Source organism: Somniosus microcephalus, unplaced genomic scaffold (genome assembly GCF_052327205.1).
Source record: "Somniosus microcephalus isolate GS21.2 unplaced genomic scaffold, FLI_Smic_1.0 unresolved_chr1, whole genome shotgun sequence".
Lineage (NCBI taxonomy): Eukaryota > Metazoa > Chordata > Chondrichthyes > Squaliformes > Somniosidae > Somniosus > Somniosus microcephalus.
The window spans coordinates 157,064,933-157,089,087 of record NW_028225179.1 but is presented as its reverse complement, the minus strand read 5'-3'; the positions used below and the strand labels follow the sequence as shown (position 1 = coordinate 157,089,087).

Sequence of the window (24,155 nt, the reverse complement as noted above, 5' to 3'; positions counted from 1 at the left end):
GTCTGTGTGTCTCAGTAAACACACCAAGCAGTGCTCGGCAATTCTGACACCACCTTCTGATTTAGACACAGACTCTGCAGACAGATGAAGCAGATACTTTTATTTCTGTGTGCCGGGTACAAGCAGACAGCACTTTACAATTTATCAAACACTTTCAATACTTGGTTACAATGATATACTTTGTTTCCTATTAAACTCTGCAGGATACAACATTTAAAGCCAGCTCATCAAACTCTGAAACACAGTTGCAATTTTAGAATATGAGGTTGATCTGAATATGAAAGACAGACAGACTTACATTTATATAGCGCCTTTCACAGCCTCAGGCTGCCCAAAGTGCTTTACAGCCAATAAAGTATTTTTGAAGTGTAGTCACTGTAGCAAAACGCGACAGACAATTTTTGCACAGCAAGCTCCCACAAACAGCAATCTGATTTTGTTTTACTAATACTGGTTGAGGGATAAATAAAACACCGATATACAACATGGGTTCAGCCCCAGCTGGAGCATTGGGTCCAATTCTGGGCTCTATCACTCCGGTTACACCAGGCGGGGGCTCTTAAAATCAGCCCGATCAGTTCGGGATGGGAATTGTAAGGGGCCAGAGTCTGGAGCAAGGTGTAAATAAAACAAACAACACGTTTAGTTCATGCTTCTGGGATGTAATTAAGCCCCGAGTCGCTGTGTGTTTAATAAATGCCGCTTCTATGGTGCAGTTTAATAACAGCGCTGGGCAGCAGAGGTGTTGCACTAATTCATCTCAAACACCGCCATGTAGCGCCACCTTCCGCCTGTGGAGCAACATTACAGGCAGGAAGGTCACCGGGTTCCTGCAGCTCACAGCTCATTCCACCCAGTCAGTTCCTCTCTACAATTCACCATCCATTGGTTTCTTCTCTCCCCCTCCTTCTATTCCCCAGCTCTACACAGGCCCTTGCTGATCTTTCAGTTCCCAGTTCCGATGCAGGGTGTATTCCCGGAATGTTAACCTGTCTTCTCTCTCCACAGGTGATGACCTTGTCCACTCTCTATTCTAAACACTCCACACGCTTGAATGTTCTGATCATTTCCATCCCCTGGGTTTTCCCATGTTTCTGATACTCCCTCCTGTTCCCTTTTGATTTCACTTCTATCTGGTGCCCCTTTTACTTTTTCCTTCCCTCGGGTATTATTTAATTTGCCGTGTCTCGGATGGTCCCTTTGTCATGTCCTTCCCACTGGTGTTCTATCTCACCCTAGTTCCTCTCCCCTGCCCCTCTTTACCTTTAACTTCCCAGCTGGAGTCTGTGGTTCCCTTGGTGTATTTCTGCCCGTGTTTTAATTCTCCTCTGTCTCTGGGCCCCGATGATTCTCGATGTTCTTGAGGTTTTTATTTAATTTTACAGGAGTCTCTGGAGCAGTTGCCACGAGTTTGTTCCCCTGCACCGATTAAACAAACGAATCTCACCAACAAGACATTGTCACTGGGTTGTAGCCGCCCTGACCTCAGGTGACATTTGGACCATCCGCACCACCTGTGACTGAGACCGACGCCCATCAGTTTGCAGCTGGCAGGAGGCGGGGTGAAATTATGGGATGGACCTGTTAGTGACCTTTAACCCCGCAGATTGTCAGCGGGGCAGAGTTTTTCCCGTCATTCCATCCCGGGTGGAAGATGGGAAAGATTCTCTCAGTGAAAGTGTGGGTGAAAGTGTGGAGATGGGACATGTTGTCCGCATTGTAAAATGACACCTGTCCGCCCTCATAGTCCAGGTACACCCCGATCTTCCGGGGATCCACACTCGGGGTGAGGCGGGTCGTGAATGGGGAGGTGTTGGCTAAATATCCTCGTCCGGGGTACAGCCACACAGCCCAGTATCCGGTCTCAGGGCTCAGTCTGATTTCCCCTTTCCTCCCGGCAGACTCTCTGGTCACTCCCACAATCCACTCAGTCTTGTCCCCCACCTCCACCTCCCAGTAGTGTCTCCCTGATGTGAATCCCTCCGATCCCAGGACACAGGGCCAGGGATCAAACCTCTCCAAGGTGTCAGGGAGCGGCTGCCGTTTGTCTCCGAGTCTCACACTGGTCCGGTCCTCAGACAGGATGAGCCGGGGATTCGCTGTGTTCGGATCCAGAGTCAGAGAGGCTGGAGCTGGGGGAAAGTTAAAATAACACAGTCAGTGATTGAGTTTCTCGCTGTGATTTATTCAAATTTGATTTTTTTAAATGCTCACTCGGGCTCTGGGTTGTGTTCAGAGTGGAGTGAGGGGGAGGGGGAGAGAGAGCGGGAGATGGAGGGAAAGAGAGAGGGGCGGGGAAGGGTAGAGCGAGGGGAAAGAGTCGGCAGGCGGAGAGGGGGAGGGGAGAGTGGGAGGAGAGAGAAAGCGGGAGGGGTGTGGAGAGAGGACGGGAAACGGAGGAAAGAGTGGGCGGGGGAGGAAAGAGTGGGCGGGGGAGCGGGGGAGGAAAGAGTGGGCGGGGGAGCGGGGGAGGAAAGAGTGGGCGGGGGAGCGGGGGAGGAAAGAGTGGGCGGGGGAGCGGGGGAGGGCAGAGAGAGCAGGAGGGGGAAAGAGGGAGGGGAGGGGCGAGGAGAGAAAGCGCAGGGGGAGGGAAGGGGAGTGAGAGCGTGATGGGGTGGGGAGAAAGAGGTGGATGGCGAGCGGAGGGAGAGAGGGGGAGGAGAAGGGAGAGAGGGGGAGGAGAAGGGAGGGGAAAGTGAGGGGAGAGGGAGGGGAGGAGAGTGAGGGAAGGGGAAGAGAGAGCAGGTGGGGGGAGGGGAGAGACGGGAGGGGGAAGGGAGAGGCAGAAGAGGGAGTGGGAGAGGAGAGAGTGCGTCGGAGAGACACGGGGAGTGGGCGAGAGAGGGAAGGCGAGAGAGGGGGGAGAGAGGAGCATGGGGAGGGGAGAAAGTGGGTAGGAGGGGAGAAAGTGGGTAGGGGGGAAGAGAGACCGGGGGGGAAGAGAGACCGGGAGGGGAGGTGGAGAGAGAGCGGGAGGGGGGAGAGACCAGTAGGGGGAGGGGAGAGAGAAGGGCAGGGGGAGGGGCAGAGAGGGGAGCGGAGAGAGGGGAGGGGAGGAGCAGAAGGGGGAGTGGCAGAGGGGAGGGGGAGGAGCAGAGAGGGGAGCGGAGAGAGAGGGGTGGGGGAGAGAGAGGGGAGCGGAGAGAGAGGGGTGGGGGAGAGAAAGGGGAGGGGAGAGAGAGAGGGGGAGGGGACATAGAAGGGGAGGGGAGAGAGAGAGGGGGAGGGGACATAGAGGTGGAGGGTAGGGGGAGAGAGGGGGAGGGGACATAGAGGTGGAGGGTAGGGGGGAGAGAGGGGAGGGGACATAGAGGTGGAGGGTGGGGGAGATAGGGAGGGGGAGAGGAGTGAGGGGGAGCGGCGGGGAGGGGAGGGGGAGATAGCGTGAGGGGGAGCGGCGGGGAGGGGGAGATAGCGGGAGGGGGAGGGAGGGGAGATACAGGTGGTGGGTAGAGAGAGGAGGAAGGTAGAGAAAGGGGCAGGGGAGGGGATAGGGATGAGATAGCGGGAGGTGACAGAGGGGGAGGGGAAAGGGAGGGAAGGGGAAGAGAGCGGGAGGGGAGAGAGCAGGGGAAGGCGAGAGAGAGGGATGGGTGGGCATAGAGAGCGGGAAGGGAGAGACGTGGGGGAGAGAGGGGAGGGGAGAGAGCGGGAGGGGGAGGGGAGAGAGAAGGAGGGAGAGAGGGGGAGGGGAGAAAGAGGGGGAGGGGAGAGAGGGGAGTGGAGGGGAGAGATGAGAGAGGAGGAGAGACGGAGGGGAGGGGAGAGAAGAAGAAAGAGGGGAGGGGGCTGGGAGAAGGGAGGGGGAGGGGAGAGAGAGGGGGAGGGGAGAGAGTGATAGTGGAGGGGAGAGATAAGGGGGGAGGGGAGAACGGGAGAGAGAGGGGAGGGGGAAGGGAGAGTGAGCGGGAAGGGAGGGGAGAGAGTGGGAGAGGAGCGGGAAGGGAGGGGAGAGAGTGGGAGAGGAGCGGAGGGGAGAGAGAGCGGGAGGGTGATGGGGAATAGGAGAGAGAAGGGGAGGGGAGGGGGATGGGGAATGGGAGAGAGAAGGGGAGAGGGTGGGAGGGCGGGTAGAGTGAGTGGGAGGGAGTGGAGAGAGAGGTGGAGGGTTAGCAGAGATAGGTGGAGGGGAAAGAGAGTGTGAGATGGAGGTGAGAGAGAGGGGGGGGAGGAGAGAGCGGTGTCAGGGGGAGGGGGATGGAGGGGGGAGGGGGAGGGGGATGCAGGGGAGAGAGGGGGTAGGGGGAGGGGGGAGAGAGGGGGAGGTGAGGGTAGAGATAGGGGATGGGGAGAGAGAGCACGAGGGGGAGGGGAGACAGAGGGGGAGGGGAGGAAGACAGTGGGGGAAGGGGTGGGAGAACGGAGGGTAGAAGGGGGTCAGGGGAGGAGAGAGAGGTGGAGGGTGAGGGGAGAGAGTGGGTGTGACAGAAGGGAGGAGGGGAGAGATGGGGAGGTGAGTGGAGGGGACAAAGATCGTGGGGGAGAGACACGGGGAGGGGAGGGGAGAGAGACCGGGGAGAGAGAGAGGGAGGGTGAGTGGAGGGGAGAGAGAAGGGGAGGGAGGGGGGGTGGGGCGGGAGGAGAGGGTGATGGGTAGAAACAGAGAGAGAGGGGAGGGGAGAGAGAGGTGGAGGAAAGAGTGACGGGGGGCAGAGATAGGGGGAGGGGGAGGGGGAGTGGGGAGAGAGAGGGAGGGGAGAGAGCAGGGGAGGGAAGAGGGGGGGGAGTGGGGCAGAGATAGGGGGAGGGGGAGTGGGGAGAGAGAGGGAGGGGAGAGAGCAGGGGAGGGAAGAGGGGGGGGAAGTTGGGAGAGAGGGGGAGGGGACAGAGAGCGGGTGGGGAGAGAGTGGGAGGGGTGGGGAGGGGGGAGCATGAGGGGAGAGGGGGGGATAAGGGGTGGGGACAGAGGGGGAGGTTGAGGGGAGAGAGCGCTGGAGGGGGGAGTGAGGGGTGAGGGGAAGGGGAGGGGAAAGAGCGGGGATGGGAGGGGGAGCAGGAGGTGGAGGGGAGCAACGGAGCTGAGTGGGGGAGAGGCGAGGGAGCGGGAGAGGGGGAGAGCGAGGGGGAGGAGAGAGGAGAGGGAGTGGGTGAGGAGAGACCGCGGGAGGGGAGAGAGAGTTGGAGGGGTGGAGAGTGAGGGGGAGTGGAGGAGGAGATGGAGTGGAGAGAGGGGGCGAGTGGGGGTGGAGAGAGAGGGGGCGACAGAGGGGAGACGGGGGAGGATAGAGAGAGGGGGAGGGGGTGGGGTGAGAGGGAGGGGAGAGAGGGAGGGGAGAGATGGGGAGGGGAAAGGGAGAGAGTGCTGGAGTGGGGTAGAGTGAGAGAGTGGGAGGGGAGAGGGAGGGCACGGGGGGAGAGGGTAGGGTCAGCGGGGGAGGAGAGGGTAGGGGAGGAGGGAGAGCAGGATGCGGAGAGAGAGAGAGGGGGAGGGGAGTGAGAGGAGAGAGGGGGAGGAGGGGAGAGAGAGACCGGGAGGGGAGGGGACTGGGGGGGAGGGGGAGAGGGAGCCGGTAGAGGGGAGAGAGTGGGGGGCAGGAGGGAGGGGAGGAGAGAGCGCGGCAAAGGGGAGAGAGAGGAGGAGTGGGAGGAGAGAGGGGAAGGGGAGAGAAAGGGGCGGGAGGAGTGTAAGAGGGAGCCGATAAAGGGGATAGAGTGGGGGGCAGAGGGGAGAGGGAGGGTAGGGTGAGGGGAGGGGAGCGGAGCAAGAGGGGAGGACAGAGAGTGGGATGGGGGAGAGGGGGGGAGGGGCTGGAAGAAAGAGGGGAGGGGTAGAGCGAGAGAGAGCGGCAGTTGGGGAGGGGAGGGAGTGCCGGGGGGCCGGGAGGGGGAGAGGAAGTGAGAACGGGAGGGGGAGGGGGGGAGGAGAGAGGGGGAGGGGGGGAGAGAGAGAGGGGGGAAGCGGAGTTAGTTGCGGTTTTTGGAGCTTTCTTCGCCTCTGCCATCCGGCTCTGATCTTGAGCCACTGTGAGGAACTCTGCAGCCCCAGTCTCCCTGTGCTGTCTCTCCCTCTAACTTAACCTTACTGTATGTACATAACCTACTTATATATGTATAACTTACCTGTTAGGGCCGTTGCCCCTTTAACTCACCGTTTAGGGCCATTGCCCCTTTAAGACGCGCCTTAGCGTGCTGACGTCACGTCACGTACGACGTGACGTGCGTGAGACGGCTGCCGGCCCGACTCGGCCCTCCAGAAAGGCTGCCGGCACAGCCCGGCCCAGCGTCTTCGGCCGCATCGATCAGCCGCCGGGAGCGCCGCTATCTTCCGCTCCCGCGGCAAGCACCGGCCCAGCCTGGCCTCCAGCTCCTGCTCCCGACCTAGGCCCCAAAGGGCCAGCGACGCAACTACCGGCAAACGCGACGACGTCACGACCCCGAGCGTGATGAGGTCACCACGCTCCCCACGGCACTGCAAGTTCATTCCTCGTGGAGCTGCCCGCCGGAACAAGACCTGCGCCACGGTGCTCCTCGGTTGTATTGTCCCCATGCTTCAGTCTTGGAAATTGTTTGTCTGTGAGTACTTAGAATGCTATAGACGATTAGCGTACACTGCATGTTGTAGAAAATGTTTAGTTGTAACTTTCTCTGTCTAGCTGGTTAACTATGCAGCCGTATTTGATACACTATGTACAGGGCTAATTTAAAGAGAATGCCTTCCAGCTTGCTAAATGTAATTCGTTGCCAGATGTACCGTGTTGCCCAGGCGTACCTAAATTTGTGTATACATATCAATTATGCGTCTGTATACTAATGTGTCCTTCCATTTCTGTGTTGTATTTCAGTTTTACAGTAAGAATCTTTCAGTAAAGCGTTACAAGAAAAGTCAAGCCTTGTGATTTTATTGGAAGATATCGAGTTGTTCGCTATCTGTCTAGCTCTGCATAGGATCGCGTTGCGAGGGCAGAACAGTAAAAAGACAACAGCACAGCGGGCTCAAGCACAGGAAGATACCACTCAGCTACCATGAGTCTACGCTCAGGAAAACAATATACTCTAGAGGAAGTCGACCAGCCAATCGAGAAGAATGAGCCTCTCCCAGCAAACGATGCCAAGTCACAGTTCTCTAAAGTATCCTCTAGGTCATCTCGGCGGTCCAGCAGACCGTCGTCATCGACAGCTTCTACAGCCGCCAAAGCACGTGCCAAGGCAAAGGCCACCCAGGCGCAATTGTCCTTCGCTGAAAAAGAAGCTGACCTCATGAAGCAGAGAGCCGACCTCGACGCTAGTATGATGAAGCAGAAAGCTGACCTTGTAAAGCAGAGAGCTGGTCTCGCTGCCATTCTCCACATTCTCCAAAGCCAGAGAGCTGCCACTGCCGCTAAAGCCGAAGCCGCAGCTTACGAAGAAGATGAGGAGAGCGAACGCGGGGAGCCCAGCCAGGAAACATATGACCTGGAACAGCCCCTCAGTCCAGTGCAACGTACAAATGAGTATGTCCAACAACACTCCAAAGTGTTCCCAAAGGAAACATTCAGGTATCTCGACGTAGAACTAGCTACTCACCCCAGCAACAAACGGCCCGTTTTCGGAGACACTGAGCTTAAAAGAGAAGAAACGAGTAAGACTCGCCTGCAGAGACCTCCACAACACTCGGCCAATCCAGCCAAGCAGTCCTCGTCCGAGCCGCAAGGCGCACAAGACTTCGCCAGGTACCTTACTCGCCGAGAATTATTAAGTTCAGGCCTCCTAGAATTCGATGACCGTCCTGAAAATTATTGGTCATGGAGAGCATCCTTCCTGAGTACCACCAAGGACTTGAATCTGTCAGCCAGAGAAGAACTAGACTTGATGACAAAGTGGCTCGGAGCCGAGTCGTCAAGGCAGGCGAAGAGAATTCGCTCAGCGCACGTCCTCAATCCCACAGCAGGCCTCCACCTGGTTTGGCAACGTCTCAACGACTGTTATGGGACACCAGAAGTCATCGAACACGCACTGCTCAAGAAGCTTGAGGACTTCCCGAAGCTAACCAACAAGGATAATGTCGAGCTCAGAGAACTGGGCGACATTCTCCTCGAACTGGAGTGTGCCAAGGGAGAAGGTTACCTGACCGGCCTCTCGTATTTGGATACGGCTCGCGGGGTAAACCCAATAGTGGAAAAGCTCCCCCACAATCTTCAAGAGAAATGGATAGCTAAGGGATCCAAGTACAAGGAGGAAAATGGAGTGGCATTTCCCCCCTTCTCTCTCTTCTCCAGGTTTGTCCAACAACAGGCAAGGGTGAGGAATGATCCAAGTTTCACTTTCTCCACCTCCAGCAGTTACGCTCCTTCGAGAACAGAGAAACCCACAAAGGACAGCAACAAAGCCTCTGTGAGTGTGCACAAAACAGAGGTTCCAGCCGAACCCTCAGTCAACCAATCCAGTTCTGCTGGGAATGAAGTGGATGACCCAGATCGTCAGTGTCCTATACACAAGCCCCACCCACTCAAAAAGTGTCGAAGCTTTAGAGACAAGCCCATTGATGAGCGCACGTCATACCTGAAAGAGAACCGCATCTGCTTCAGGTGTTGTGGGTCGACTACGCACATGGCAAAAGACTGCAAGGCGACAATCAAGTGCCTTGAGTGCAACAGCGAAAAACACATAGCAGCCCTGCATCCAGGTCCTCCTCCGTCAACCACCAAGAGCGCCGCGGTTGACAAAGAGGATAGCGGGGAGCAAAGCGAAAGCACATCTTCAGTCACCTCCAAGTGTACAGAGGTTTGCGGAAATGCAAGCAGCCCACGCTCATGCTCCAAAATCTGCTTGGTTAAAGCATATCCTGCAGGGAGAAAGGAGAAGGCAATCAAAATGTATGCAGTGCTCGACGAGCAAAGCAACAAGTCCCTAGCGAAGACGGAATTCTTCAATCTCTTCGACGTGAAGGCCAGCACCGCTCCGTACACGCTAAAAACCTGTGCAGGGACAACAGAGACTACGGGTAGGAGAGTCGGGAACTTCATGATCGAGTCCATGGATGGGAAACTACAGCTTCCCCTCCCCACCTTGATTGAGTGCGACATGATGCCAGAGGACAGGACGGAAATCCCCTCCCCAGAGGTCGCACGCCATCAGCCCCACCTACAGCCATAAGATTCCAGCTGTGGACCCGGACGCTCCAATCCTCCTACTCTTGGGAAGAGACATCTTAAGGGTGCACAAGGTACGTGAGCACATCAACGGGCCCCACGATGCTCCCTATGCGCAGCGGCTTGACTTGGGATGGGTCCTCGTGGGTGGAGTTTGCCTGGGAACAGTCCACAAACCAGCGGATGTCAGCGTCTATAAAGCAAACGTGTCGCGCAACGGTCGCACATCCTATCTCAGCCCATGCCCAAACAGGATCCAGGTAAAGGAGGACTACGACGACATGACGCAGCATCATAGGTCAACCTCCTCTGCCTGTGAGGAAGAGGCAGGCCCCACTGTGAGCACAGATGGCCTAGGATGCTCAGTGCTTGAAAGGTCCAAGGACGATAGACACAGCTGGGCGGCACCCCTGCCGTTTCGCCCTCCTGGACGCCGTCTTCCGAGTAGCGGGGAGCAGGCTGCGGGGCGCCTCTGCTCGCTCAGGAGAACCCTGGTGCCGGGGTCCACCGACCCAGACACGCCTGCAGTCCCCACCCCAGCGATGCTCCTGACTCAAAAGATGAGTGCTATTTCAGCTCCCTCTGGAAACTTCGACATGGCCGAGCTGCACGGGAAGCAATGGAAGCAAGTACAGTGTCGTGCAGACACTTCTTGGAAGAGATGGGGAGGAGAGTATTTGCCCACCCTGCAGAGCCGTAGGAAATGGACAGAAGACAAGCCGAATGTCAAAGTGAGAGATGTCGTCTTGCTGAAAGACAGCCAAGCACACAAACGAACGGTCAGTGGGACTGGCCGTCAAAACTCTGCCGAGCAGGGACAAGAGGGTCCGCAAGGTGGAGGTGAAGATCGTCAAGGAAGAGACTGTCAAGGTGTTTCTGAGGCCAGTCTCAGAGATCGTAGTCCTCCTTTCCGAAGAAATCTAGAGAACGGACTCTGAGCGTGTGGCAGCCAAAGGACGTTTTCTCCAGGTTATTTCGTATCTGTAGTGGTACAAATGGAATCGTACCAAGCGGGGAGTGTGCTGTCTCTCCCTCTAACTTAACCTTACTGTATGTACATAACCTACTTATATATGTATAACTTACCTGTTAGGGCCGTTGCCCCTTTAACTCACCGTTTAGGGCCATTGCCCCTTTAAGACGCGCCTTAGCGTGCTGACGTCACGTCACGTACGACGTGACGTGCGTGAGACGGCTGCCGGCCCGACTCGGCTCTCCAGAAAGGCTGCCGGCACAGCCCGGCCCAGCGTCTTCGGCCGCATCGATCAGCCGCCGGGAGCGCCGCTATCTTCCGCTCCCGCGGCAAGCACCAGCCCAGCCTGGCCTCCAGCTCCTGCTCCCGACCTAGGCCCCAACGGCCAGCGACGCAACTACCGGCAAACGCGACGACGTCACGACCCCGAGCGTGATGAGGTCACCACGCTCCCCACGGCACTGCAAGTTCATTCCTCGTGGAGCTGCCGCCGGAACAAGACCTGCGCCACGGTGCTCCTCGGTTGTATTGTCCCCATGCTTCAGTCTTGGAAATTGTTTGTCTGTGAGTACTTAGAATGCTATAGACGATTAGCGTACACTGCATGTTGTAGAAAATGTTTAGTTGTAACTTTCTCTGTCTAGCTGGTTAACTAGCAGCCGTATTTGATACACTATGTACAGGGCTAATTTAAAGAGAATGCCTTCCAGCTTGCTAAATGTAATTCGTTGCCAGACGTACTGTGTTGCCCAGGCGTACCTAAATTTGTGTATACATATCAATTATGCGTCTGTATACTAATGTGTCCTTCCATTTCTGTGTTGTATTTCAGTTTTACAGTAAGAATCTTTCAGTAAAGCGTTACAAGAAAAGTCAAGCCTTGTGATTTTATTGGAAGATATCGAGTTGTTCGCTATCTGTCTAGCTCTGCATAGGATCGCGTTGCGAGGGCAGAACACTCCCGCTATTCTCAGTGTCTGCAGAGTCCATCAAGGGCCTTTGAAAATTAACAAGGAATCGGTGACAGAAGCTCTAATGTGTCCTGGAGACACACTGGGTGAAATTGGTCTTGGACTGTTTTAGGTGACAGTCAATCAGCAGCTCGTATCGCGCTCCCTCAATATTCGTTTCCATTAACTTCAATGGGAATTAATATTGGGCACAATGTAAAATGGGCCACTGATTTACTATCACCCATTCTGTGTCACCACCCAGACTAATTTTACCCACAATCTCTCTCTGGAGGCGTGACCCACACACCACTAATCAGCGCTGTCGATGTGTGGAGAGGGGGAAAGTACCGACAGCAGGAGAATAGAGAGAAGAGAAGGAAAAAGGTAAAGAGAAAACAATGAGGAGGGAGCTGCTGCAGAAAGGAAGAGAGAACCAAAAACAACCGAGGGAAACTAAATTAAAAAGCTCAGCAGAGGAAATGGGAAAGACAGGATACACCATGTACTGGAGACAAAGTCCCAGACACTCTTAGATTGATCACAATCAGCAGTGCAATTCCAGATTGAATAGAACAGCAAGGGTCTGGTTCAGCCTGAGACAGTGGCCAAGGAGGGGGTGGAGTTGGTGACCAGGATGTAGAGTTTTTGACAATTTCCAAACTGATGCCTTAAATCTTCCCAATATTTAACTGGAAAAAATTCTGGCTCCTCCATAACTGGATTCCAGATAATCTGTTGGACAACACACTGGCGGTGGAGGGGTCAAGAGAGGTGGTGGAGAGGTAGAGCTGGGTACCATCGGTGTACATCTGGAAACTGAGCCTGTTTCTGTGGGTGAGGTTGACAAGTGGCAACATGTAGATCAGTGAGAGAAGAAGACCAAGAATAAATACTGGAGAATCTCCTGGGGTGCCGTGCGGGGGCGGGAAGAGAAGCCATTGCTGGAGATACTCTGGCTACGATCAAATAGGCAAATGTGACCCAAGTAAAGGCAGTCCCACTGAGTAGGACAATTGAGGAGAGACATTGGAGGAGAATGGTCAATGTTTGCAGAGAGCTCCAGGAGGATGAGGAGGGAAAATGCGCTATACTCACTGTCACAGAGCGTGTCATTTGTGACCTTTATTGGGGCCACTTTGGGGCTATGATGACAGGGATGAAAATCTGGTTAGTGTGGTTCAAACATGCAGTTGTGGCAAAATGGGCAGGGATTTCAGAAGTGATCGCACGTTCAAGGACTTTTACAAGAAAGTAAGGTTGGAGATCAAGCGGAAGGACAGAGGGATAGAGGGTGGGTAATTTTGAGGAAGGGTGTGATGACATTGGATTTGAAAAGGAGCTGGATAGGATGTGAGGAGAGGGAACCATATACAATGTGAGCTAGCAAGAAACCAGGAAGAGAAGTTGGGTGGGCAGCAGTTTAGTGGGAATGGGGTCAATGGAGCAGGAGGTGGGTCCAGCAGAGAATACAATCTCAGTAAGACAGGCAGCCTGGCTTCTGATTGGTTACTTGCACCATGGATATGTAAAATAAAGAGAATATTGCAGCGAGAGAATAAAAATAAAAATACCAAACATTGAACCGAATGTTGATGTTTTATCCAGTAGGAATACTGGTATAAAATATCAGAACATACATTGATGTGAATTTAAGAACTGAAGTAAGAACTGTGAATAACTCAAAGCAGATCAGAGAAAGTGGGTGAGAGTCTCGGTGGAAGTGAGTGATGATGGGATTAGTGTCACTGTGTGAAGCTGCTTTCAAAGGTGATGCGATGACTTTCTAGCCTGGTTCTAAACTCGGGTTTAAGCAGCTGTTTTCAAAGGCCACAAGGAAAGTACTGTTGTGAGTAAAATATTTCACAGGTAAAATAGAGTCCAGCATAAGGGATGTGTTGGAAATAAATACACTGCAATTACATCTGAAGGAGAAACTGACATTTCTAATGTTCCTGACAAATGTCTCAAAGCACTTCACACAATGTATTACTTTTGAAGTGTATTTTCTGCTGTGATATAGGGCAGGTTGTCCAATAGGGCAGGGTGTCCAAATTAGACCTCCCCTCTCCTCAGCCCTCACAATTCCACTCTCCAAGCCCAGGCAGCTCAGTCCTATTTGGGTTTACAGTTTTTTGCCAGCTTCTTATCGAACTCTCTCTTGAAGCTGCTGATACACTCAGACAACTCTGCCTCCCTTACTTTCCATACCCTCCACATAAAGTATTTGGGAGTGATTTACGTCTCACTATCGCCCGGATTTAAAGCGTAAACGGAGCAGTAATGAGAGAAAAATCACACGCAGTGCTTCCCGCCGGGATATGGTGTCACAGCCGTGAAATAGGAATCCAGCGCAAGGAGCTCGTTCTCTCCGGTGTCCTGGGCCAATATTTGTCCCTCAACCAACATCACCAAAACTGGTCATCTGGTCATTATCACATTGCTGTTTGTGGGAGCTTGCTGTGCAGAAATTGGTTGTGGCGTTTCCTACATTACAACAGTGACTACACTTTAAAAACTCTTCATTGGCTGTAAAGCGCTTTGGGACGTCCTGAGGTCGTGAAAGGCGCGAAATCAAAACACGTTCTTTTTTCCCTCTTTTCAGTAACAGTTTCTCTGTGGTCAGGAGGTGCATGAATTATCCTGCCTGCTGCTGGTCGATCCTTGGTTTTCCAGCCCCCCACAGTATTTTCCTGTAACCCCTCCCACTCCGCCCACCTTTAAACAGCTCCTGCTCACTTGCCTCCAGGGAGGATTTGGCGGATTTCCTGTCTCCCGCCTCCCTCCTCAAGGATCACCGAGCACCTTCCCACGCTCCAAATCCGTGGGCAACTCGCCAGCAATATTGTCCTGAAGCCCAACCCTGAGAATGGATTGGGCCTCTGACCAATTTCATGGAGCGAGCAGTGGGCTCACTGACTCACTGCCTGCCCGATCAATGGGGTCACTCAAAAACCCAACCTCGCTCAATCCAAACTGCCTTTTCACCCTCCCTTTTCTCAGTTTGAGACTATCGCTACTTTGTTGTAGACTCTGTGACTGTGTTAAACCTGTGGATGTTTATCTTCTCTCTGCGGTTTAGGATCTTGAATAATTCAGTAAGATCACCCCAAGCCCTCCCTTATCCAGAGCAAAGACTCCTGACTTCCAGACTAGACACGGACATCAGTGATCATTTAATCCGGGGTCTGGGAGCCCGTTCAGTCTCTTCTCATCTGGATTTATAAATCAGGAAAAGGAATATAAGAGTTTTACCGGGGTTAATGGCGTCTATCATTTCTCTCCACGCTGTGTACTGTAAAGGGCCGTTGAACTTTCCGATAGACAGGGCGCCATCTGATACTGATAGTAGGTGCTCGTCGTCACTAATCCTGTAAATATTGAACAGTTGATTTTATAAATCGGCATTAAACACTTTTCTGAGTTATTTTACCAAACTGTGCAGAGTTTCAGTAAAGAGCATGTCCTACCTCCTCTTCCGACAAGCTTCCTCCTGAAATAAATAAAACGCAAACAGTGAGGAGGATAGTAAAATACTTCAGGAGGACACAGACAGGCTGGTGAAATGAGCAGACACAGGGCAGGTAGAATTTAACACAGAGAAGTGTGAAGTGATGCATTTTGAAAGGAAGAATGAGGAGAGGCAAAATAAACTAAATGGTACAATTTTAAATGTGGTGCAGGAACAGAGAGACCTGGGGGATCACATTCACAAATCGCCGAAATAATTGGCAAAATAAAGAGAGTGGGGATTTCTTGACAATGACTTGTGATGACCTGGAATGCACTGACTGCCGGGAGCAGATTTAAGAACTATTTAAAAAAGGAATTGGATATATACTTGAAAAGGAAAAAATGCAGGGCTGCGGGGAAAGAGCAGGGGGAGTGGGTCTAATTGCACAGCTCTTTCAAAGAGCCGGCACAGGCACAATGGGCCTTTTGTGCTGTGGGATTCTATGATTGTAAGTAGTTGAAAAGCCTGATTTGTGTGTCAGATACTGGAACTCAACATCAGTGTCACTCACAGACACAGTGACTCTCACACCCACCGCACCAGACACACCCACACACGCACAACATGGAACTGGAACTGGATTGCAATCTGAGTGCCAGGAAAATAGTAAACTTGCAGAACACGGAAATAATTACAAGCAAAATATCAAGATCACGGCAACTCATTCCGGGGAGGTCTCAGGTATTCCCGGGAATCTGCGGACAGTGTGGGAGCCGGTTAGTTCAGTGATAACAGAACCGCCCCGGAATAGACAAAACAATCGGTTTAAATCAGTTCCGAATTATTCAGCAAATGCTGCATTTATTTCAGTTATCATCGGTTATTTTGTGACTGTGTGAAGTTTCACTGAACTGACCCGCAATATAATCCTCACCTTCAGAAATGTCAGCCCGTCTTTTTGCTCCATCTGTTTCTGCAACTTTGAGAGTTTCTCCTGAATAGAATTTAAATTCTCTTGAATTTCGCGGAGGTTTTTCTCCATTGTTTCTAGAATCTCCCCCTCTTGTTCCCTGAGATCTCTGATTAAACGCTGCTCTTTCTCACTGAGAATCTGGTGCATTTTAGCGAACTCGGATGTGATGTGTGCCTGCAGACTGCTCGACTGTTCCTACCAAATGAAATGTGAAACATAATTAATGTACCGCGATAAAGGCAACAAAACTAACCGAGATCCCAGAAAATCAGCACAGGGAGACCTTACCCTAACTGCGGAAATCTGCTGTTTCTGTTTTAATTCCGTTTCTAGAACCGCCGATTTCTTCTCTGTGAGAGAATCTAAGGAAGATTTCAGCTGATCCTGGGATTGGGAGAGAAAATCACAGAATAAAAGTGTTAAACCATGAAAATGTGATAAAATAATCAGGTGATCAAATCTGCTCCCTTTTACCTTGTAGATTCCAACAGCTTCTTTAATGGGCATGAAGAGGTGCTCTCTGTGTTCCCGCGCATCTCTACAAATCACACAGATCAATTTCTTGTCAGTTTCACAAAACAGCTTCAGTTCTTCCTGATGTTCCTCACAGTGAAGTTTACTTTCCTTCTCTTTCGGATTCAGGTTTAATTTTCGAGCTTTCTCGGCCAGATTCGCTAAGGCCCGATTTACCCTGAGGTTTCTTTCTGGAAACTCCTCCCTACATTCCGGGCAGGAGTTTGTCTCCTTCTTTTCCCAACACTGTGAGATACAGGAGCGGCAGAAGTTGTGCCCACACTCCAGTGTTACCGGATTGGTGAAGAAATCCAGACAAATTGAACAATTTAAATCCTCGGTCAAACTCTCGGCCTGCTGTCTGGAAGCCATGTTCACCCTCAGCACTTCTTGATTCAAACCGCTTTCAGTTTCGATGTTTTTCTGCTGCCGAACACCTTCAGTTCCGCGATTTCCCGATGAAGTTCACTGCAATACTCAGGGAATTATTATTATAAACTCGTCTATGTCCTGCCGACGTTTACACAGGGAGACACAACCTAGAGCAGTGTGAAGGACAAACAGGGTGAGAGCACGGAGGGGAATAATTGAACCCTGGCCGGGAGGGTGAAGGTTCCGGGAGTGTTGACAGTGGGGGGAGGGAGAGAGGGAGGGAGGAGGCGGAGATGGGCGGGGATCGAGATTCCAGGGCACTTTGCTCCAGACCGAACTCACTGCCGACTACAAACCCTCTGGTGACACACGGTGTGAGATAGAGATCCATAAACTGAATTGTGTTAATGATTGCAGCCGCTCACCCTAAAACACAAAGTGCCACAAATGTCAAGGAGTGACTTTAGATGACAGGCGCAGAGAGGATCTTTAGAGGGATTGAAGCATTGAGGGTCGATTTTATCTGCTAGAAAGAAAGACTTGCATTTATATAGCGCCTTGTAAGGTAGCAAATGTAACCCCACTATTTAGGAAAGGAGGGAGAGAGAAAACGGGGAACTACAGCCCAGTGAGCCTGACATCAGTAGCGGGGACAATGCTGGAATCTATTATTGAGGATGTGGTAACGGGGCACTTAGAAAATAACAATAGGATTGGGCCGAGTCAACACGGATTAATGAAAGGGAAATCGTCTTTGACAAATCTGTTAGAGTCTTTTTTGAGGTTGTAACCAGCAGAATAGATAAGGGGGAACCAGTGGATGTGGTGTATTTGGATTTTCAGAAGACATTCGATAAGATGCCACAGAAGAGGTTATTAAACAAATTTAGGGCTCATGGGATTGAGGTAATATACTAGCTAGGATTGAGGATTGGTTAATGGGCAGAAAACAGAGTGTAGGAATAAACGGGCAATTTTTGGGTTGGCAGGCTGTAACTAGTGGGGTACCACAAGGATCAGTGCTTGGGCCTCAGCTATTCACAATCTACATCAATGATTTGGATGAGGGGACCAAATGTAATATATCCAAGTTTGCTGATGATACAAAGCTAGGTGGGAATGTAAGTTGTGAGGAGGATGCAAGGAGGCTTCAAGGGGATATAGACAGTCTAAGTGAGTGGGAAAAAACATGGCAAATGGAATATAATATGGAGAAATGTGAAGTTATCCACCTAGGTAGGAAAAATAGAAAAGCAGAGTATTTTTAAAATGGTGAAAGATTGGGAAATGCTGGTGTTCAGAGGGACCTGGGTGTCCTTGTACACGAATCACTGAAAGTTAACATGCAGGTACAGCAAGCAATTAGGAAAGCAAATAGTATGTTGGCCTTTATTACAAGCGGATTTGAGTATAAGAGTAAAGACGTCTTACTGCAATTATATAGGGCCCCGGTGAGACCACACCTGGAGTATTGTGTACAGTTTTGGCCTCCTTAACTAAAGGAGGATATACTTGTCATAGAGGGAATAAACGAAGGTTCACCAGAATGGTTCCTGGGAATGGGGGGTTTGTCCTATCAGGAGAGATTGAGTAGACTAGGCCTATATTCTCTAGAGTTTAGAAGAATGAGAGGTGATCTCATTTAAACACAAAATTCTTACAGGACTTGACAGGGTAGATGCAGGGAGGATGTTTCCCCTGGCTGGGGAGTCTAGAACCAGGGGTCACAGTCTCAGAATAAAGGGTCGGCCATTTAGGACTGAGATGCGGAGAAATTTCTTCACTCAGAGGGTGGTGAATCTTTGAAATTCTCTACCCCAGAGGGCTGTGGAGGCTCAGTCATTGAGTATATTCAGGACAGAGATCGATAGATTTTTGAATATTAATGGAATCAAGGGATACGGGGATAGTGCAGGAAAGTGGAGATGAGGTAGAAGATCAGCCATGATCTTATTGAATGGCGGAGCAGGTTCGAAGGGCCAAATGGCCGATCTTGCTCCTATTTCTTATGTTCTTATGTTAAGATGCAGTGGATTTTCTGTCGAGGCCGGGTCCTCCCAGGCAACTCCATAACACAGGCCTCTGTGCTCAATGGATCCTTCCCAGGGACACTGGCCCAGAAAAAAATATCAACTGATGGTGGAAGGCCTTGGAGTGTCAACTTTCCCCCAATATTAGGAGGAATTTCTTTACATGGAGATTGGTGAGAATGTGGAACTCGCTGCCTCATTGGGTGGTTGAAGTTGAGAGCATTGATGCATTGAAAGTGATGCTTGAAATCCAAGATGAATTTATACTGTCCAGAATGTATTTCGAGCTTGTTTCGTATATGTTTGAGTAAATGAAGTTTGTTTTTGGAAATAGAAAAGATTCTCGAGTTACTCAAACTGTGTGTCGGGTATTTTGGGCCTGTGGATTCACATCTCAGGCAGTGCTGCCCTCCCAGTCCCTGAGACGCTGTTTGATCGCAAGTCTGTCATTGTTACAAAGTGCATTACTGCCACCTGCTGGCAGGATATCAGTGCTGCAGGAAAGAATCCCCATTAAAAACGGCCCAAGAAGTGGTGACTGTCTCTGAAGGTTCACAGGCACGATGGGCCGAATGGCCTCCTTCTGTGCTGTATCATCCTCTGATTCTTATGTATTCTTACACTTGGATCTGATCAAATCCACCTTCTCAAAATTGATTTCATTCAATCCCATTGTTTGATTACACGTTCCAGGCCCTCATTGGGAAAGATTAGCTAGAAAATGTCACATTAATATCCACAATCATGTGGGAAATATACACACATTAGGATTCACCATTAATGTGTAGGGTTTGATATATGCTGCAGTATTTAGCTTGCTTTGAATTGCCCGACATAAACCAATATGATTGACACCAGGGCATTGTTGTGCCCACAGAGCGAGTTCAGTCGAGTAATGGTGGAGAACAAGTGATTGGAGAACTCGGGAACTGAACAGGATCGCTGTCAGTCTTGGTCTCAAGACTCTGTCTTGGGCAAGTCAACTCCAGTCTGCTGCACTCCTGGTGTGTCGGTTCTTCTGGCGAATATCGCGATGGCATTCACTCTGCGGGGCAAAATGTGTGTCGCTCAACTCTCTCTGCGGACCTGGTTAGACTGGACAGAGGCTCATAGGGTCACGGAGCTCTGTAAGATCGCTTGTGAGAGCCGGACTTTCCATCTCAAATGTGTCCTTATATATTTCTCACTCCCGTTTCCTGAGTTCACTGTTAACTCCCGCCTTTGTCTCTAAAATGACATCTACTCGTCTGTCTCTTCCAAACGGCCGCTTATGAGCAGCTCTGATAATGTAGTAACAACAGGAAATGCTGGAAACACTCAGCAGGCCAGGCAGCCTCCCTCGCTCGGGGTCAAAGAGGGGAAGGTCAGAGGGGAGAGTGAAAACACAGCAGGGGGTGAGATTTGGAAGAAGGGATGGGGTCAGAGGAAAGTGAAGGGGAAGAAGGTTCCGGAGGGGCGTTGGTGTCCAAGAGTTGTTGAAGCTTGTGATCCTTGACATCTGAAAGGAAGAGAAAATGTTTTTTGTTGAAGCACCGGATGAGGCGAAGGATGAACTGGAACTGTGGACCAGGACAGCTTGGAGATAGAGTGCGTCGGTGCTGCTGAATGGAGAGGGCGAGAGTGTTGATGTGGCGACGCATGGCGTTGAGCCTGGATCTCAGGATGTGGCGAGATCAGTAGTTCGAGGAACGCTGAATATCTCGGAGATATCTGTAATCCTGGGGGGATCGGAAACACGAAGGGTGGAATTTCAGTCGGAATCCACGTGGAATAAGTCAGAACCGGAGACAGTTGCTGAGGAAAGAGATGTGGCTGTGAAAACGAGTCTTGGCAGATACCTGATCAAACACGAGAAGGGAAACCGAAAGCAATGAAGGTGAACAAGGTTGAAGAGACAAACGGAATCCCGTCGGAGAGAAGAGCAGAACTTCTTCAAGGTGGGCATTCCGAGGAGAGAAGTGGCAGTGAACCAAACACTAATACAACAGCGAAATACTGCGGGTGCTGGAAATCTGAAATAACAACAGAAAATGCTGGAAACACTCAGCAGGTCAGGCAGCATCTGATAGTGTAGCGTTAGTTCATCATGACAGGGATTAGGAATCTTGCCATCAGACACTTTACAGCTTCCGGCCTCAACACTGAGTTCAAGAACTTCAGATCATAACCACCGTCACCATTCTGCTGGAACCATTCACACCTCCTCTGGACCCACCTTTTGTCTCTTTACTTGTCCCATTACCACCCGCTTTTGCTTTGCACCATCATCCCTTTTGATATTTATTCACTCCTGCCCCCCACCCTATCACAGACCCTCCCTGTTGTTATTTCCCAGCGCGCCCACCCCTCCCCCTTCCCCTGGCTCTGTACTTGTTTACAGATTGTTAAATCTCCAACACTTTCCAGTTCTGATGAAAGGTCACCGACCTGAAACGTTCTGTTTTTCCCTCCACTGATGCTGCCTGATCTGCTGAGTGTTTCCAGCATTTTCTGTTTTTATTAGGGATTAGGAATGTTAATGTGCGATATATAACGTTGCAACAGCGTAAGACTAAATACGGTAACAGAGCAGGGAACCGAGGAGACAAATTTAGTGACAATTTAGTGTTAGTTCATGACAGGGAGTTGGGAATTGTCTTTTATTGTGTGACCATATAACTTTGTATCACTGTCAGAGTAAATACGGTAACACCGCAGGGAACTGAAGGAGGATTTGATGGGCGAACCGGGGCTGATCCACCCACAGAAATATCAGCCCAGCAGTTTGAATCACGAAGCGCTGAAACTCATCCCGGCTTCCAGACACCAGGCGGAGAGTTTCACTGAGGATTGAAATTGTCCCGTTTGTCTCGATTTCTTCACCGATCCGGTTATACTGGAGTGCGGCCACAACTTGTGCCGCGCCTGTGTCACCCGGCCTCGCGAACACCAGGAGGCGACAAACTCCGGGCCGGAATGTAGAGAGGAATTTGCAGACAGAAACCTCCGGGTCAATCGGGCCTGAGCGAGTCTGGCCCAGAAAGCGCGAAAATTAAACCTGAATGGGAAAGAGAAGGAAAGTAAACTTCACTGTGAGGAACATCAGGAAGAACTGAAGCTGTTTTGTGAAACTGACCAGAAACTGATCTGTGTGACGTGCCTTGCGGGGAGAGACGGGCAGAGTGACGAGTCGCGCCGCTTCCTGCCCATCAATGAAGCTGTTGAGATCTACAGGGTAAAATGAACAAGAGATTCACTTGATCCACTCTTTCACTCGCCTGTTTTCACAAACACTTTTATTCTGGGATTTTCATCCCAATCCCAGGATCAGCTGAAATCTTCCTTAGATTCTCTCACAGAGAAGAAATCGGCGGTTCTAGAAATGGAATTAAAACAGAAACAGCAGATTTCCGCAGTTAGGGTAAGGTCTCCCTGTGCTGATTTTCTGGGATCTCGGTTAGTTTTGTTCCCTTTATCGCGGTACATTAATTATGTTTCACATTTCATTTGGTAGGAACAGTCGAGCAGTCTGCAGACCCGCATCACATCCGAGTTCGCTAAAATGCACCAGATTCTCAGTGAGAAAGAGCAGAGTTTAATCAGAGATCTCAGGGAACAAGAGGGGGAGATTCTAAAAACAATGGAGAAAAACCTCCGAGAAATTGAAGAGAATTTAAATTCCATTGAGCAACTATTCTCCGAGTTCCTGATACAAGCGGATCAACAAGAGTGGCTGATATTTCTGAAGGTGAGGGGATTCTCTGATGTGATTAATTCATAAAGGCACAGCCATAAAATAAGAAATAAAAGTTTAAAGTGAGAGGGCCAACATTCCTCTAACACTTGTGAACATAACAGAGCGGGTTAGTTAGTTTCTGGACTTTCCTAGATTCAGTGGGCGATTGTGCTGCTCTCAGTGATACACAACTAACCAATGGGAGGGCAGCAGAATCTCGGGCTCCTGCATTCTCGGAGTGTTGCCGGAGATTCCGCTTTTAGTTGCCGGTTATGTTGGCCCAGAACACAGTATTGGCCTTTACATCACAATGAAATCTGTGTAGTTATATTTACTGATGTACCTGTCGGATTCAGTGTTTTCTGACTGTGTGTGTGTCTATGTGATGGGGGCACATGCCTGGGTGTGCCGGCTGTGTGTACTTGTGTGTGATTATGTGTCCAGGTCCAGCAACGCCGCGATTTTAAAATTCTCATCCTCGTGTTCCAATCCCTCCATGGCCCCTCCCTATCTCTGCAACCTCCTCCAGCCCCACAGCCCTTGCTGATCTCGGCGCTGCTCCAATTCTGGCCTCTTGTGCAGCCCCGATTTCCTTCACCCCACTATTGGCGGCCGTGCCTTCAGCTGTCGCGGCCCTGAGCTCTGGAATTCCCTCCCTAAACCTCTCCGCCTCTCTCTCTCTCTCTTCCTTTAAAACGCTGTTTAAAAACCTACCTCTTTGAGCCAGCTTTTGGTCACCTGCCTAGTATCTCCTTCTGTCGCCCAGTGTCGCGCCTTGGAAGGTTTGACTGTGTTAAAGGCGCTGTATCAATGGAAGCTGTTGCTCCATCTGCTGTGAGATTGCATTCCTGGAGTCGAGAACAAGTGGATACTGCTGGTTTAGGGAAGTTGGGGATCAGTAATAATAGGCCTAGGGTACGCAGATATAATCCAGTCAACATTTTAAATTCATGCATTCTGCCCTTATTTTCTGGATGATAGTTTGATTTTTTTAATAGTCAGATAGCTGAACTTGCAGCAATTTGGGGAGTAGAGTTACTGGAGCACAGGAGAGTCTGGGCGCTGCAGACTTGAGCAACCTGGAGCTGCCAATCTGGATGCTATTGCGCCCCTGGTGGTGGGAGGGTGTAATAACAAACTTCCAGAGGCAGTTTCTATTATAAATATGGATATTGGAAATTATAAGGGGAAAAATGTGAAGCAAAAGTCTGACAAAACCTGACTACAAGATGCAAGCTCTTGGGGTGGAGCAAGTGGGCACAGATAAATATTATTTGTGTGAGAGAGAGATTGTGTCCCTGTGTGTTTTAAACTGGGGCTGAGCTTCCAAATGCAGACAAAATAGATTTTCCACACACATCTGAGTCTATCTTTGTGGATTCAGAGTCTGCAATTATTGAGTGTTTGTCTCAGTGCCATTGCATTCTGCACTGCAGCCTCTTGCTCGCTGCAGTCTGGGCTTTACACTGGCCTCTGCCACTTCAGATCTGTTTATGATTTATTTCCCAGAATAAGCTGATTGGGAGAGGTGGCAGGACATATTCTGTACAACATCCCGGCACAACTGAGAACATTTATTCAGCAAAGCGCTCATTGTGACTTAATACAATCAAATATTTTATATTTACAGGATTAATGAAGTTTGTAATGGAGTATCATTAGCAAAACTGAAGTCAATGGGAATCAAGGGGAAAACTCTCCATTGGTTGGAATCATACCTAGCACAAAGGAAGTTGGCTGTGGTTGTTGGAGGTCATTCATCTCAATCACATGACATCACTGCAGGAGTTCCTCAGGGCAGTGTCCTAGGCCCAACCATCTTCAGCTGTTTCATCAATGACCTTCCCTCCATCATAAGGTCAGAAGTGGGGATGTTCGCTGATGATTGCGCACTGTTCAGCACCATTCGAGACTCGTCAGATACTGACGCAGTCCGTGTCCATATGCAGCAAGACCTGGACAACATTCAGACTTGGGCTGACAAGTGGCAAGTAACATTCGCACCACACACGTGCCAGGCAATGACCATCTCCAACAAGCGAGACTCTAACCATCTCCCCTTGACATTCAATGGCATTACCATCGCTGAATCCCCCACTATCAACAG

The 24,155-nt window shown here is 50.8% G+C and overlaps 1 protein-coding gene across 1 annotated transcript; it reads right to left on the bottom strand.

The window, feature by feature from the left end:
- Positions 1-1,200: 1,200 nt before the first annotated feature.
- Positions 1,201-16,342, bottom strand: LOC147096324 (zinc-binding protein A33-like). Its single transcript, XM_085973883.1, has 6 exons — positions 15,893-16,342; positions 15,707-15,802; positions 15,380-15,613; positions 14,462-14,484; positions 14,247-14,362; positions 1,201-2,132 (listed from the first exon to the last, which is right to left on the bottom strand). The coding sequence occupies exons 1-6, from the start codon at positions 16,301-16,303 to the stop codon at positions 1,585-1,587; spliced, it is 1,428 nt and encodes a 475-aa protein (XP_085830009.1). The 5' UTR covers positions 16,304-16,342; the 3' UTR covers positions 1,201-1,584.
- Between the last annotated feature and the right edge of the window lie 7,813 nt (positions 16,343-24,155).